We start from the raw sequence: 17564 nt of genomic DNA on the forward strand, positions 1-17564 counted from the left end.
AGGTAGGTAACAAGTTGTTTCTGCTTTTGAAGTGATGCCCTCTTATTCCACTTACTCTTGTCTGTGGGAAAGATGTAAAGCTTGAACAGGGCCGTTGTCAGTTCTATGTTCTAACTCTTCTTTTTTTCTCCAAAGGCCGCACTGTCGGTTTCAAGGAGGACCACTACTTGCTCAGAAAAAGCCTCATGACCTCGGACCACCTAGACACTCCCATGGTTCGCAGTGGCAACCTGAAAGGCAGAGACACAGTTCACTGGAAGATCAACAACAATGTGCATAAGGAAGGCTTCTCTTCCTTAGCTCTCAATCCCAAGGACCTGAGTAAGTGCCAGTTTTGCAAGATGGAGAAGGGGCTAACTGGAGCCAAAGATGGTGCGGGGAAAGTGGTCCCTCTGTCCTCTCAGAATCTGATCCTAAGCTGATTCGAATATGCACATTCCTCTCGCATGAATGCATGTGGGAAATTACTTCTTCGAACACTTCCCCATGTCATAATCTCTCTCCAGTTAGGTAAATTGTCTGTGTAGCTTGAAACCTTATCCCTGAGGGCTTGAAGCCTCTTCCCTGATGGCTTTCCACTTGAAAAGGGATTTGACACTGGAGCTTCTTCAAACAAGGGTCATTCCCTCACCCCTGGCTTCCTTTTTGAGATGATACAGCCATACAAGAGAACAGTATCATCATGAGCAACTGTGCTGATAATTTATCTGTTAGAGATCCCTAGGTCTCTCACGCAACTACAGTTGACTGATGGGAAGGAAACAGGATCACTATTAAATCAGATTGTGTGTGTTTGACAGACATGTCCTAAATCAGATTTTAGCCTTTGATTTCAAAATTCAGCTAATAATAATAATAAAATGGCTCTACTGCTTCTGCCCACCCACCCTCATTGCTACATCTCATGTCTCCATATGCATGCTATTTTCTGCTAGTGTTTCTTGCTGATTGATTTGTTTCCTTGAATCCAGTTCCATATGGAGTGTCTCTGAGACTGGCCCGGCTCTTCACCCAAAACCTTGCAAAACCAGATAGCCGTGAGCACGAGCAACTGCAAAAGGATGTGGAGGAGAATGTAAGGAGCAGGAATAATGCTGCCTACTGGGTCTGCTACCAAGCAGGGGGGCAGGGGGAATACATTCAAGCCAATGCAAGCTTCCTTTTCTTGGATTTGTGTTAAGAGACAGCATATGGTTGTTGTCTGCTCAACATAAGGAAACCAAGTGGAATTAACTAAACCCCTTTAATCTGGACATTGGGCTGAACACCAGGAAATCTGAGTTAGTGACACTCTCTCTTGCTCTTCACAGCTCAATGAGGTTTACAGGATTATCCCTGGTGCCCACAAATTTCAGCAGACAAAATTCAGGTGAGTTACTTTGGGAGGGGGCAACTGGCATGTAGAGAAGCAGTGAGATCTCTTCCAGTGGGTGCTCCTTTTAAAGATGAGAATGGGTAAACATGGCTGAACATCTGGTGTGATTAAGTCTAGGGGGCATCCTTGGAAGAATATAGGGAATATAAAGTAGTAGGATTAGAACTCTTGCCCCAGCAGCTTTCCCCAGGTCAGAGTGTGCAGCAAGAAGTGTTTGAACCTGAAAGGCCAAACCAGGAAAGCTCTGTATTTCTCCTTGGATTGTAATTAAAATTATGCATATTGTCTGTTTACTCTCCAGGCTGCAGCCAAATGCTGGGAAAAGGTAAGGAATTCATTTCTTGCTTTCCATCTAGGTGTAGACGTGTGTGGATACTTTCCATTGCTGTGCTTCATCTGTGAGAGTTTTCACCCACCACTCAGAAACTGTGAAGTCGTCTTACAACTGTATCATTAGCATGGTTGCTCTCTGCACTGCAGAGATCATCGTCTTCTTTGCCAGTTAACCTCTCACTGCTTGTGGGATGGGAAGTAGGTCGATGTTAGCCCTTCCTAAGCAGAACTAAGAGCTGCATTCAAAATGCCCCTGCTGTGTGAGCAGAAATTGTTGTTCTATGGTCCCCTCCCATGCCTTCGGAGTTTTTGATTTGATGTAATGTTTGTATCCCAACAACAATGCTGAACTCAAAGCAGCTCACAATTATAATTTGTCTACCATGTTTCCCTGCGACGAACCATGTAGCAGAGGAAGGGGATACACATATGCCAATGAACTGTGACTGGCCAATAGTTTTTGCAGACCTCTGTTACCCCTTCAGTGTTGCAGTAGAGTTTATTCTATGGATATGCTGCAAGCACTCCCTATTTGAGTGGTGTGAAGTAGCCTTCATCTGGCCCCATTGCTGTGGAAAGAGTCTTCACACTGGCGCTTGTTCCAGATCAGTGGCTGAAAATCATTGTAGTGTATGGGTATGTGAGCAGTGACTTTATATTGCTAATAGCCTAGGTAAACAGACCCTGCTCTTCCTTCCCCCCCATCCCACCCTGCCTTCTTCAGACAGGACCACACAATCGTGGACACAGTGCTCCCTGCTCCCCGCTCAGCCAAGAATGAGATTGTGAAAGTAACAGAGAAGCATGTCTCACAAGAGGCTTTCAACGATCTGAAAGTGTCCCCTGGTTACTACACTGTAATCGCTGACCAAGGTAGGTGATGGTGAATGCTACATTTTGTCCTAGTTCTCACCAAGGTTCTAAAACTCTGTCTGGACTTTATCATGTCGTACAGCAGGTGGGGGTTCATAAGAAGTCAAGCTCTTCTACATAAAACATTCCCTCCACATAGAAAACCAGAATATTCTACTCTAGCCTTCTCACTGACATGTTGTGCAGGGATTTGTTTATTTTTATTGAGGAGCAGTCAACAAGGTGGGATTCCACCTGCAGTTGGAACTAATGCCACCTAGACACAGGTTTACAGCCAGCTGATGGCTAGACCTCCAATGAAAGCCAACAGTTGCATGCTTTTCTAAAGAACTCCTTCCTCTCTAAACTTTTTTTTTTTTTTGCTTCTGTCCCAACCCAAGATGCTCACGGCATGGTAGAGTTTCAGGAAGGAGTGGAGCAGGTGGATGTCCGGGTTCCCCTCTTCATCAGGGAAGAAGATGATGATGAAAAGCAGCTGCAAGTGGAGGCCACTGATGTCCCTGTGGGAACTGCAGAAATTGGTCGCCGGCTTGTCAACATCACCATTATTAAAGAGCAAGGTAAATGTGTCTGTAGGCCAATCAGGTAATGATGGCACATTCAACTCAGGCAACATTCTCAGAGAAGGTCTCTGGGCAGTCTGAAAACTCCTTGGTCCCCAACAGGATTCCTGTAAAGCAGCAGTAAGCTAACTTCTCACCCTCCAGATGTTTCTAGACTACAACTCCCACCATCTCTAACCATTGGTTATGTTGTCTGGGACTGATAGAAGCTATAGTCCAACAACAACATCTGGGGGAGGCACAGGTTCTCCATACCTCTTGTAAAGCCATATGTAGAGATAGACATCACTTTCTATGTCCTCCAGATGAACATGGTGACCTTTTGTGGATTGAATTTTAGATCTAGTTTATTCATACATGCCAAGAATAGGGTGGGCCTCTTGAGAGGATATCATGGCAGTGCACTGACTACCTTTCTAGGTTCTACAGAGTATCATTGGGTGATAAATTGTTGTATTGGAACTATACAAGTTATTGGAACTAGTTAGCCACCGAATGTTAGGAAACAAGTTTGGGTAATATTGAAGTGTGGGTTTTGTTCTATGAGTTGTGGCACTTAGTAGACACAATATCACCATCATCACTGTCTCTATATCCCTTTAGCAAACAGCATCATTCGCTTCCAGGAGCCAGCTTATTCATATAGCCGCTTTGACCAGATGGCTAAGATCCCCGTACTTCGTGACATACTGGACAATGGGAAGTCTCAGATAACGTACAGGACACGGGATCTCACTGCCCAGGAAGGCAAAGTAAGCACTATAGAGCTGACTAATAGGGGGAGAGCCTTGATAGCCATGGTTATAGGAAGACCCTTTGATGGTTGTGCAGCCATAATATGATCTTATACACTCAAGGAGGGTATCAGCACACACCACTTGAAAAAGTTAAATGCTGCATCAATTATTAGAACCATGGGCTCATTCACACTGTAGTTTACTGCATGTTTCCAGCTGTTTGTGTTCCCATTTAAGTGTTTACCCTCAAACAACACCAATCTTGATGCTTTCTCCTTGTAAATTTGGGTTTGCTCAAAACTGGGATAAGCACAATAAGTTGGGGGGGGGGGTTTCAGGCTCCAAACTGCTCCATTTGCAGCTGATTTGTTTAAATGTTTTGGGTGAATCAATGGACACTTTTTGCCACTCCCCTTTCCATGCCTACTACTTCCTCAGTGCTTTAGTTTCTTTTCCACCTGTGTTTGTAATGATTTGTACTGTGCTCCTGAAGGGAGATTCTTTTTTACTTTGGAGCCTCAGATTTGCACAAAACCAGAAAACTGCACATGCAAATTTACAATAGCCTGACTGTGTTCTTTTACACACTTCGTGAGTCGAGTTTTCTTATAAATAAATAAATAAATAAAAAATAAGGTGCATGTGCATCTATTTGTGCGCTTTATAGAACTGACATAATATAAGGTTACCAGACGTCCCCATTTCCCGGGGAGAGTCCCCGGATTTACAAATCAGTCCCCTGACAAAATCCATCTATTTAGTAGGAATTTGAAACGTGTCCCCGGATTCACTGGAAAAAAAATCTGGTAACCTTAACATAATAGAATCAATAAATTAGAAGGCAGGAACAAGCACAAAAGGGAATGCCTACTGGTATGGATGGAAAGACGGACGTTGCTCTTCACATGCATATTTGAAGACATCTAATTTGAATGTTTGGGGAATGAATTAACAGCTAAATAAAACTCAAATGTGGGCAAGCCCCAAGTTGGTGCTGCTAATGCTCTTGCATTCTGTGAAGGGGTAAATTCCAGCATTTCCAAGCTACAGGACGGAGGACTCTTCTTCTCTTTGTGATGGGGAAGGCAGAGCTTTTGGTCCTGCTGACAAGCAGAATTATGCCTCAAGGCAACTTGACAAACTTCCACCAATTCTTACCAGACTTCCCCCCCCCCTATTAAAGGCAGCGGATCCATGCCCTCTTTTCTTTTCTTTTTTTTAACCTGGCCACCTTACCAATGATGCTTTTCACGTGATAAGTGCTCCTCCCTCTAACAAAAAAATATGTGCAGAGACTACACTGCTCATGTTGACATGGTTCAGAAAGAATGGTCACATCTAAAAGGTTGTGGATTTTTACACATGCTACCCACCTGTCTTGCCTAGACTGTTTTTCATTATGGGATTAAACTCAACTAGATAATGCATGCTAGACTCTTCATTTAAGCAGTATGAGCTGTCTCTCAAGTTGGCAGTGATGCACTTAAAATGCACTTTTTTGTTGCATATTCAGAATAAATAAATAAATAAATAGATGGTTGCACAGGTGAAAAGAATCAAACAGTATTTTTCATATAGGTGCCCTACAGAAGAAAGAGGCACCCGGTTTTTCTCCTGATTAGAATAGTTTGCTACTCTTTAGAACAGGGCACAAAAAAATAAACAGTGTCCTTCTGGCAGAATCCTCCTGAACTCTTGTCTATGAATCAGATGTTCCAAACGCTTCAATAATTATATGCTGTAAAAGAAAGAGGCTGTGAAGATTTAAGAATTTATGCTATTTTACTTAACTGGTATAATTGTGCACCACTTTGTTATGACACACTTATTACTTTTGGTGACTGGGGGTAGAGAGAAGTAATGGGATAATTAAGTTGCTGGAAGTGGTGGGGAGGCAGCTAAAGGACACAAGAGCCCATAAAAGGTGCCTGCTTACAACTTAACCTGCTCATTCTTTCTCTGAGTGGTGATGCAGCTACGTTGATTCACTATTCTGAGCTATTGTTTTGTGACTTGTTCTGTACTTGCTTTGTTGATGTAATTTTATTGTTAATGTTATGTTGTTTGCCAGCATGATTTTTTAGGGTGTTTTTTTGTGTGTGTGTGCAAATAAATATATTTAAGCTTGCACTGTGTGGCTAAAAAAAGGAGGAAGTAGTAGTAGTTATGGTGCTGCTTCCAGCCTACTGTCAAACAGACTAGCCCACCATAGGGTATTTTATGTACCCAGGTATTTTTGTCATCCCAGTGTGGTGACAGTGAATTGCTCTCACCCTCCCAAAGCATTTTCATTGGTGAAATGCAGATTCTTACTGTCACAAAGTCAGAAAGAAAGAGCCACCAGGCCCCTCACTCAGTGGTTGACATGTGCAGACATCCTTCTCACTAGAGGACAGTTGGAGAGATGTAGAAAATATTTGTGTCGCATCAATACACTGTTCAGCGATCTCTTTCTCTCTCTTCCCAAGGATTATGTTTTTGCGGAGGGTGATATAGTCTTCCAGCCTGGGGAAAAGCGGAAAGAGGTGCAGGTGAAATTGCTGGAGCTGACTGAGATAGATGCCCTTCTTCGCAATCAGCAGTTGAAACAGTTTGCGGTGGATCTCATCAACCCCAGGTTCGGTGCAAAGGTTGGCAAATACCCTCAAACCATTGTGACAATTGCCGATCCAGGTGAGCTTCAGCAGTTTCTGAGGGCAAGCACCTTCTTGATCTCTGTTTATCTGCCAATTTGTTGTTCTGTTTTGTATAAAAGCTTAAACCTGTCAGACAAACATCACTGCCGAGACTTCAGCAAAAAAGCTGATGCGTAAGGGACACCAAATCTAGATTCTCATATCTGAGCTGCCAATGTAGTCCAGTGAACAGAGAGCACTGGAGTCCTGGGTTCAAGCCTCCCCTCTACTGTGTTGCTGTCCACTTCAGTGGGATATACCTTACCATGGGTGGCCAATTATATATTTTGAATGTTCTGCATGATGCATGTGTAACAAGGCAGTGAAGTCCAGTAACCAGATGTGTTTGGTCAGAGACTCAACACTGCTTGCTTGCAATAATGAATTAGTCTTTAGGTGGTTGCTAATATTCTACTGCTTCTCTAACTTCTTCTACACTAGTCTTCTCATCAAGTCCCCTAAGGAGAAATTTTCTATGAGGAAGTTTGGTAGTTTTCCTAGTGCAATCTGTATTGGGGGAACTTCCCCATCAGACCAGGCAAGCAATGGCTTGTGTGATGTTCTAAGAATTAATTGCTGCAAACAGGGTAGCATCTTTTTAGACAAGGACAAAGGCAGACTTGCAAACGTCAATCTACCTGCAGAAATCAATTAAGCTCTGAAAATGCTGTGGTTGTGCTAATCTACATTAGGGGATGAAAAAAATGTTGTGCTCTACCAATTTTTCTGTGATTGCAAGCACTTCAGTTTGCCCAATGGAACAATCTCCGCTCTTATCCACCTGCCGCTGTCCTAGGAGTCTCCTAACTCCCAGGGTTGATATGGGGAGGAGGAGAGGAGGGAAAGTCCCAACGCTTTAACAGGACTCATTGCGCTGGCTTCCACTAGTTTGCCTACTTAGCAGAATATGGCTCTAAATGGTTGTCTGCATGCAAAAGGTTTCATTTATTTGGACTGATGGTAGACTCTGAAGGAGCAACCTCAGCTGCTTTGTAAAATAATAATAAAATGCTAAATTTAGTATGAAAGGCTACAGGTTTTTTAAATTGCATAACCTCCACTTGGATACACTTAAGGTGATTTCAGAAGTGCATCCTAATATGTTTATTATTAGAGTGGCTTTCTCCCCTCTCCTCCCTCTACCCCACCCCCAAATTGGCTGGGGGGGGGCATCAGGAGAACCCCCAGAACATTGTGGGTGGGGATCATGTGCCTTTGCACAACATTGAATTCCTCTCTTCATCTCCTCTGTACTGTACACAATTCTTTATTAATAGGCAAGAGTGCTTGTATGAAAAGCAAACAGCAACAAAGTGGTAAATATTTCACAAACCACAGAAAATAGTTAACAATGTGTTTGATCCAGATATAGATGAGTGGAACTCCACTCACACAACTGACTTTTCCAGACTTCTTTTACATTAGCCCAAGGACTCTGTTAGCCAGTGATTGATTCCAGCTAGCTCTTTTTGTCTAATGTTCTGTTCAAGTTTATATACTAGATGGGTGAGTTGGAGGCAGCCATGGTGGTATGAGTTGACAGAGTCACACCTGTGGTACTTGAACCCACAACCTTTAAGGGATGCAATCAAGCGCCTTTACCATTCAGTCCACTTCTGTTTTCTTTCTCCTGCAGAAGCTGTGGATGGCTTAGCATCGGCAAAACTCCTAGGCCAGCAACCGCAGCCTCCCAGAGGCATACTTGGAGCTCCCCTTAATCCAAATGCACAGGCACTAACCTCTAGGAAGATCCGATTCAACTGGTTGCCACCTCCTGGCAAACCTGCAGGGTACAAGGTATCTGTCAAGCAATAAACTTAATTATTATGAATGAGGGGGTACAATCTTGCTTGACACTTGCACTGAGTTCAGGGCCTAGAGTGGCTTCCCTGCAGGTCAGTGTAGTCCTGCCCTCCTATGTCATGCCAGCCCAGCATTGATGCTGCTCTCCTTCTCATGATACATCACATCAAGCATAGCACTCTGGAGCCATTCAGTATCTCCCAAGGTTTATGAAGATGTGGGTGTTCTAAAATGGGGGGGGGGGTGTGGCGGAATAAGGCCTGGTTCATCATGGGTTAACCTATCACTCCCATGTTAGGTAGGTGTTCCCTGGGAGGCGGAGCTACCTGGCATTCTAAAAGGAGGGGGGACAACCTAGAAAGGCAGTTGGGGGTTTGGCAGTTGGGTGTGGAGGTTTAGAAAGAGAAACTGCGAGGTTAGGCTTCGGGGAATGGGAGGAAAGGTCATTACCAATGCTAACGGGATGCAGGAAAGATTATAACTGAGCTGGATTATATGAGAAGATTTGTACCAGTAACAACTCAAGACATCCATGTTTTCACGTTACCTTAATAAAGTTAAAAGTGTTTAAACGTTCGCTGACTGTGGCAGTGCGTCAGTGCCTCAAGAGGTGTGGCTGAGGGGAAAAGCACTAAGGGTTTCCTGTGATAGAGGGAACGGGTGGCTTATTTTCCTGGCATACAGAGGACTGGGCAGGGAAGCCAAAGGTGCCACGCAGTTGCCAAAAAGGGAAGGCAAGCTGCAGTATTTTGGGAACCCAGGGCGGGAGATCCCATAGGTGGCAAGAGTTGTTTCGAACGTAAAGCACTGAGATACCCCAGAGACACTCCCATATAACCACTGAAGGATTCATCCTAGTGGACAGTGAAACTTAGGGAGAGTCACGGATGGGGAAGTATCAAAAGGGGAGGGAATAGGATCCCTCACAGGGGGCAGTCATGAATTGCGTTCTGTGGATGTCATGTTTTAGAATGGGGGCTTTCCTTAACTCATTATATGATGGTTAATTATTCTTGATGACGTTTGAAAGCAAATGGGATTCTCTTTGGCCTGCAGGTGAAATACTGGATCCAAGGGGACCCTGAGTCAGAAGCTCGCTTGCTTGATTCAAAGGTGCCGTCGGCGGAGTTGACTAATCTGTATCCCTACTGTGATTACGAGATGCAGTCCTGTGCCTACAACGATATGGGCGAGGGGCTTTACTCCGAAGTGGTCCACTGCCGCACACTTGAGGATCGTAAGTAGGCATATTCCATGGCTGACAAGGAGGGAGGAATTCAACATCGCACTAAGGTGCTCGTTCTGTCAGGGCAAGAATTTCAGCTTGCCAGATGAGGCAAAGTGTTTCAAATGTGCTTTAAATTTGGGCTGCATACACACCATGATCTAAATCATCCTGGGACCTGTAGCTTGTTAAGGGTGCTGGGAATGTTAGCTCTGTGAGGGGTAAACTACAGCCACCAGAATTCTTTGGGGGAAAGCAATGTGTTTTAAATGCAGTGCTTTTTTTCTAAAAAAAAAATGTTTAGGGGGTACTCTCATTTTGACTCAAGAAAATCACAATTTTATAATTCAAATCAGGAAAAATAAATATAGTAAATGGACAAAAGTACAAAGATTCACAAAATGTTTAGCGGTATGTATACCCCCCCCCCAAAAAGCACTGTTTTAATGTATGGTGTGTACACAGCCCTGCTTTAAATCTGTGGTGTAAATGTGACCATAGAGCCTTGGACAGTCTAGGCAAGATACTACACAACAAATGTTGTGTTTATAAGGAAAGGAAGCATGAAAATAAGAGAAATATCCAACATATCAAAGTTATTCTGCATGTCAACTTCATTCTGAGCTCTCTAGTCCCTGATGCTAAGGGTAACATTGATGAATGAATACTAAGAAACAGGTTCAGTAAGAAAGACTGAGACTGCAATCCTGTACAAACTTACCTTTCTCTCATTGAATTCAATGGAATTTGCTTTTGTGTAGACATATATAGAATTGCACTGTTAGTGATATAAAGTCCCATTGCTGCGCTTTAGATCAATGTTATCCTAGAATCATAGGAAAGGGACCTTGGCAATCATCTAGCTCAGTATAGAATCTACAGGGCTGGATGACGATGCAAATGCAGCATCCCTGGCAAATGGCCACTTGGAGATAGCTCAGTCTGTAGAGCATGAGACTCTTAATCTCAGGTTTGTGGGTTTGAGTCCCATGTTGGGCAAAAGATTTCTGCATTGCAGGGGGTTGGACTAGATGACTCTCGTGGTCTCTTCCAACTTTACAATTCTGTGAATCTATGAAATACTGTTAAATAAAGCAGGCTTGTTTTCTGTTGCTCTAGAGGGCAGGACTAGAATGAATAGGTGAAGATTACAAGAAAACAGATTTTGGCTAAACCAGAGGTTGTCAACCTTTTTCGCTATTGGAATTTTGAGAAAGTGCCCTGACTGTCAGTCAAAAAATGTCTGTTGTGAAGGTATGGCATGGCACTTCAAAAAGAACAGAAAAGGGGACAGGATCACAAAATAGTGCAGGCATGCCACTTCTTAGTCCCCCATCAATGGGAGAAAGGCACCTACATCAGCCACTCACTCATAGAGAGAAGCTCTTTGTACCTCCCCTCTGATGGGAACAGAAGGGAGGGTGGGTAGATGTCCAATCCTGGCATCCATTGAAATGTGGGCATGTTCAAGGGGGCGTGTTCAATGCAGGAGAGCCCAAGCCAGTGCAAACTGAGCAGGAAGAGCACAGTTTCTTGATCATTGTGGATTTATGAGGACATATTTGCTAAGACCTTTCATGGGCAGCAGAGGAGATATTGGTGGGCACAGTGATGACCACAGACACCATGTTGGTGAGTCCTGGGCTAAACACTAGGAGAGTGGTAAGAGTGGTTCAGCAGTGGACTAGACTACCTAGGAAGCAATAGATTTTATGGGATTTGTTTTAAAATAACTGTACGTAGTTTAAGTTGAGATGTTACCAACCTCATTCGGTGGGGCTGTTGTTCACATTCCATGAACTGCATGAAGTGTATCCAACTGCTCCCATGTTCTTGCCTTTCTTTCAACTTCACAGTTCCTAGTGAGCCTGGGCGCTTGGCTTTCAATGTAGTCTCTTCCACTGTGACACAGCTGAGCTGGGCTGAGCCTGCCGAGACTAACGGAGTTATCACAGCCTACGAAGTCACCTATGGACTTGTCAACGAGGTCAACAGTAAGCATGGATTCTGTTTGCTACCCTTATCATGCTACAACCTTGCAAGCTATTATTTTGGGCTGAACTAGTCAGCATCTTTTTGGCAATTATTCAGTTGCGTGCATTTAGAGAATGCCAACAGAGTCTGCCATTATCGAATCTCACAGTGGTAGAGCTGCAGACAAACCCCATAGATCTACTCCCCAGCCCCATTTTATCCTCATAACACACCCCCAGGAGGTTGGACAAAATCATCCAGTGAGCTTCATAGCAAAGTAGGCATAAGATCATAGGAGGAGCACTATTGGATCAAAACAAAGGCCCATCTAGTCCAGCATTCTGTTCTCAAAGTGGCTAACCAGGTGCCTATGAGAAGCTCCTAAGCAGGATATGACTACAGCAGTAGCAGTCTTCCCACTTGTGATTCCTGGATGCTAGTAAACCTTGAACAATTCAAGCCACCTGCATGCACTCTATGGCATTAATATCTCCCTTGGTTTTGAGTTTTGCCCTCAAAAATATTACAGCACTGTTTCAATGGGGTCAGCATAAGGCTGGGATATCATTGGAAAGGCATACTGTCTTTAGCATAAATCAAAGATGGACAACACAGAACGAGGCAAAAACAGCAATTGAATGGGGAAAGGTATTTACATATATATTCTGTTTACAGGACCCATTGGGGCCGTAAAGAAAGTCATGGTGGAGGGCGCCAAGAAGCGAATGGTTCTGATTGAAAACTTAAGGGAATCGCAGCCCTATCGCTACACAGTGAAGGCCAAAAACGGAGCTGGATGGGGTCGTGAACGAGAAGCTACTATTAACTTGGCCACACAACCCAAGCGCCCTATGTCCAGTGAGTTATCACTATAGCAGTCTGTTTGCATATAGCCAAGCTGGTGCCGTGCAGATCTTGTTTTTCACTTGGAATGATTCTCATTTATTCGGCATGCTTGATATGTCCACCACAGAATTTGCATTTCAACTGGGTGTGTGCGTGTTGCGTGATATATTTTGTTCCTGGGGGGAGCATGTCCCATAGAATGTAGTTGCACAGGTGTCATGGACAACTTTTGACTGTTGCATCGTGATGACATTTGGTAACGAACATCAAACTATTTATGAACTTTTTTATGTGTGTGCATTAATTAGCAGCTGTCTTATCCTGTCATGCAACCCTAGTGCTGGTGTACATACCCCTTTTTTTTAATGAACACCAACGAGCTACATAGTTGGCTGTTCTCCATCCATCCCTCTCCTCTACCACAATGAAACTTATCCCCTGTCACTCAATCTGAAATATCACAGGAACCAGATTGAAGCTTATGCTGCTATCACTTTAAAAATAAAATGTGTTTGGGTTACATTAGTTTAAAATGTATAGAAAGCCCTTAGTATACGAATGCTTTCTGTTTTCTTGCAGTTCCCATCATCCCTGATGTGCCAATAATTGATGCTGAAGGAGGAGAGGACTATGATAGCTACCTGATGTACAGCACAGATGTCATGCGCTCACCAGCTGGTAGCAAACACCCCAGCATCTCAGATGATTCTGGTACAGTGCATTGCTGAAGTTTGCAAAAATGTTTTGTTTTGTTTCTTGGAGCCTTAGATGTCTAGAGAATGTAAAACAAAAACATATTACCAAGCAATTTTCTAGCCACAAGTCAAATACATTTTCTTATTTCAAGGCAGAGAAACCCCTACTTGTGGAAACTTAAGGTGTGCTTTACATCTTCTGCATCTAACACATTTGGATTCACTAGGGACTTTTGTCGAAGTGCATCCCATGACATCTGTGAATGCAATGCAGCGGCTTCTGTAGACTGTAGCACTTAAGGGAATGCTGTTGATGAGTACCACCCACTGCCGTGTGGCTTAGTTAAGTGCAGAGCATAGATGCACTTGCAGAACCTTATGACGATCAAGTATTAGGCCACGTGACTGTGTTGCAAGCAAATAACAGGACTGGTTAAGATGTGCCATTAGTGCTCCTCTGCTGAGGAGCACGTTCTGTGCAATAAACTCAGAAGGCTCAATGTGAGGGCTCAAGGCTCACAAGGAGGGACAAAAAACAGGAACACTTCACCAGCCATTGGGTCGTGTGGGAGAGCTACCTTTCTGACCTGAAATATGGGGCACTGCTTAACAGTCTGTCTTCCAAACTCCATAAAAAATATATGCAATGTTTCAGCTGCAATGCACATTTACGTATAAAATTTCTACCCCCTCCCCACCTTTAGCACTGTTGCTCCCAGCAAATGTATGAGAAAATGTTAAAGTGAGAAGAGAATATTTAAAGGTGCTACTGTCCAGGTGGAGAACAGCTGGCAGGCTACATTCCATCAAAGAATTTGGCACACTTAAGTCCATTGAATCAATGGGCTGACATATGCATCTACGTTTGTGTTGGACTATGTGCATGCATAGTATGTATTGCCCAGGAGAACTATTACTGCCAGGAATTAGAGGCAGCAAGCATCTGAATATCAGTCACTGAGGGGTGGGTGCAGGCAGGGCACTTCTGTACTTAGGTTTTGCATGAAGGCTTCTGTAGGCATCTGGTTGGCTACTGTGTGAGACGGGATGCAGGACTAGATAGGCCTTTGGTCTGATCCAGCAGGGATCTTCTTTTGCTCTTATGAATAATAACTGTATTCAGTAATGTGTAATGAACCAGAGAGCTATAGCTTGCTAGTTATAACCTGAATATAATTTTAAGGAAGCTTTCTTAAACCGATGGCAGTCACAGCAACTCTATTGGAACAGCTTTGCCATTCGTTTCACTGCAATGAAGGACATGCACACAAATTTGAGCATACGTGGATCTCTGGTTCAAGGCTTCTATTCCTCCTGCTCTTTAAATTGACCGAAGCTTCTTGTTGAAACAAGCTGCAGTTACTTCTCTGAAGCCATTCATCTTTGACTTTGCCGCGTTATCATTTCCTTTTCCTTAGTAAACAATGCTTTCAAAAGCTGGGGATGTTGCAGTGAAAAAACCCACTATTATTGCCCATCAAAATTGCAAAACACTTGCTTTTTTTCTGCAGAGATTAGGCTATATAAATAAAAACAAGTGACAGCTACTTTTGGAGTCTTGAAAGCCTTATGTACTTGGCTAGATGGTTGCTTTTTACAAAGAAAGGTTCTGGATCTAACTTTCTGCCGCACTTTCTGGCCTTGAAGACTTATCTCTTAATTCTAGACAAGTAGGGGGTGGGGAGAGGTGGCTGAAGCTATGCAGTGCTTCACATGCTCAGATGCCATCTATTTAAAATTGCATTTATTTATTCAAAAACATTTTTATACTGCTTTATATACAAAGCCAGTGTACAACCATAAAACATAACAACAATTGAAAGAACATTGTTAAGATAGTCATATTAAAACAGTTTCCAATAAGCTGTAGCATGTGCAATTAATATCAAGTATCGGGAAACGCCAGATAAGTTTCTAACATTAATTGCAAACACAGATGGCGCATGCTGTGTTCTGTAAGAAGGTTGTTCCTGCTCCTGCAGTCAAGGCTTTTTTGCTGTTGGTTTGGGGATGGATTTCCAAAGGCTGTGGTACTGAACCCAGTGGGACTTGCTTTATAAAAAGGAAACATGCATAGGATATTGGCATTCTGTACAAACAGGTAGTGCCCCAGGTGTGGGCTGCTTAAATGGGCAAGGGGCAGATCCGAGGGAAGCCGACCTGCTCTGTCGGCTCCGCTCCCAGCACAGTCCAATTCCCCAGCCTGCATCCCCATTAGCCGAAGCCGGGTGCAGGCTAGGATCCAGTTCCTGATACGTGGAGGGGGCTTAAGCCCCCCACCACCTATCAGGAAGGGCATCACTGTTCCGGTTACCTCGTTGGGGCCCCAGTGAATCCTCTGCTGTCCTGCAACTCTGCCACAACAAGAGGGGTAAGCGGTCTTGCCTCACTGGAGTGAAGGGGGGGGGGAAGCAGAGGGAAGTCACCCCCCTTTATCTTTTGTGTGACAGCCCCCTTAGCTACTGTTTTGAAAGTGTGTGTGTGTGTGTGTGTGTGTGTGTGTGTGTGCATGCTGCGCCGGTTCGCAACATAATTTGACTCAACTTGGGAGAGTGGGGCTTGTGGATTTCACTAAGAAACTTAACCTCCATATTCTGAGCACTAGTTTAGTTGGTGCAGTGCATGAGTGAGGCAGGCCACTTACTTGCCTGGCGAGGCAAATGCTGCTGTTGATGAGCTCTGTGCTGTCCCCATAAGTCAGTGCTAGGACTAGGTGAATAACGAAGGGCTGCAGCGGGTAGCTTGCAGGCGGCGGGCTGCCTGCTTTTATTGCGCCCTTCTGACTGTGCCAACACAAGTGCTTGACTTGTTCCAAAAGGCTCTCGGTGGAAATATGTGCAGCTGCTAGGGGAGGAGCTGGACCTTCGACGCGTCGCCTGGAGGCTCCCAGCAGAATTGATCCCTCGTTACTCGGACAGCAGCTGCTTTTCCTCGGACACAGAGGGTCTCCTCCATGAGGATAGCACCCCCTCTGAGCTAGTGGACAGTGATGCAGCCAGCCGCAGTCTACCAAGGAGTGGGACTCCCCAGCCCCAACCAGGTGAAGGACGACTGCCTTCTTCCCTCCCTCCCAGTAACTGTTGTGTCTCGTCCTCCTCCAAGGGCCTAGAACCAGATTTTAGCCTTCCCATCGCTATAGTAGATATGTGTTGGTGTTGGTGTTGGTGTTGGAGTAATATATTTGGCCACCTGTAACAGAGTCTGCTTGCATAATGTTGTTGTGATCTGTCTGTGTATAGTACGTATTGTGCAGTGCCAAGGTCGTCACCTTCCCTAGGTATGAATTGGGAAAGTGCTAAGAGGCTGCACCTGCAAATGGCATGGATCCTTTCAACCAGTGCTATTTTTCTAGAAAAGGAGGTGCCAGAACTCATCACGAACACCTCCCTCATTCTCTTAGAATGGCAATGGTGCCTGCCTGAGAGATGCCGGAACTGAGTTCCAGTGAGTTCTGGCTGGAAAAAAAAGCCCTGCATTCAGCATAGCAGATTTTTTAAAAAGAGTGTTGTCTACAGCCACCCTCTGAAAGAACTTGTGGAGTTACCAGTGGTAGTTTGTGAGTTTACCTGCTTTCAACCTGATGACTAAATGGGAAAGGTTTTTCACAGAGAAACCCAATTATGGAAAGCAGAACCGTCTTTGTTGTTCAGACAAGTTATTTTAATGCTAAGTAACATTCTGTTGAACTTCTCGCTAACTCCTCAGGGTAAGAATCAGTTTCTAATGAGAACAGGAATTATTTCATTGTGTTGCAAAGGGCCACTGGGTGTACCCAGAAACTTACTAGTCAGTATAAGGCAACAGCTGCTCTTAGTTTTGTGAGGGTATTTCAGCATCCCCCAATTTAAAATAATAAAAAATTACTTCTAAAACAGACAAAGGTCCATGTAGGGGATGGTACACTGTGTAGTCAATCACTCACCTTGAGTTTAATGCATTCCAATGGTCGTTCAGAAATTCTGTTAATTTGTATAGCCATTTGGAAGGAGCCAATGCTTTCTAGTTTTCATTCTCTACCAATCATTTTAGTAAATTCCTCTATCTAGTCTTGCATTCTGTTTCTGATGGTGGCCAGCCAGATACCACTGAAGAGCTCACAAGCAGGGCACAGGGGTGATGACCACCCCAAGTTGTTTATCCCACTGGTACGGTGCCTCTGAATCCAGAGGCTCCATTTAGCTGTTATGGCTGATAGCTGTTAGGTATATTTGCCTTACATGAACTTATCATATTAATGTCATGTTTCTAACCAGCTGCTTGTGGTCATGTCTCGTCTTTTACCAAGGGTCTGAAACCAGGCTTTAACCTGTGGTTGGTTGGTTGGTTGTAAAATGGATTTAAATCATGCTAATAGTTTCCTTTGCAGGGTTTCCCATGCAAAGTCAATTCAGTACTAAAACATACGGTGTCACTTCCTTAATCAAGCATCCCCTTTTCTGATTTTAATTGCCTTCTGGGGAACGTC

General features: G+C 44.0%; 1 protein-coding gene across 10 annotated transcripts in view; it reads left to right on the forward strand.

Annotated features, from left to right (window-relative positions):
* ITGB4 (integrin subunit beta 4) overlaps nt 1-17564 on the forward strand; it is a 70410-nt gene that overhangs the window by 41976 nt on the left and 10870 nt on the right. For 8 of the 10 annotated variants that reach the window (XM_033139329.1, XM_033139328.1, XM_033139334.1 and 5 more), the window contains exons 20-33: nt 136-321; nt 972-1075; nt 1311-1369; nt 1677-1700; nt 2433-2581; nt 2962-3141; nt 3748-3896; nt 6350-6554; nt 8193-8353; nt 9416-9596; nt 11441-11578; nt 12234-12416; nt 12984-13115; nt 15918-16139. In XM_033139329.1, the coding sequence (XP_032995220.1) occupies nt 136-321; nt 972-1075; nt 1311-1369; nt 1677-1700; nt 2433-2581; nt 2962-3141; nt 3748-3896; nt 6350-6554; nt 8193-8353; nt 9416-9596; nt 11441-11578; nt 12234-12416; nt 12984-13115; nt 15918-16139 (2073 nt within the window). The remainder of the gene's footprint in view (nt 1-135; nt 322-971; nt 1076-1310; nt 1370-1676; nt 1701-2432; nt 2582-2961; nt 3142-3747; nt 3897-6349; nt 6555-8192; nt 8354-9415; nt 9597-11440; nt 11579-12233; nt 12417-12983; nt 13116-15917; nt 16140-17564) is intronic. The other 2 variants (XM_033139335.1, XM_033139338.1) reach the window with 1 other exon arrangement.

This window comes from Lacerta agilis, chromosome 2 (assembly GCF_009819535.1).
Source record: "Lacerta agilis isolate rLacAgi1 chromosome 2, rLacAgi1.pri, whole genome shotgun sequence".
NCBI classification, from domain to species: Eukaryota; Metazoa; Chordata; class Lepidosauria; order Squamata; family Lacertidae; genus Lacerta; species Lacerta agilis.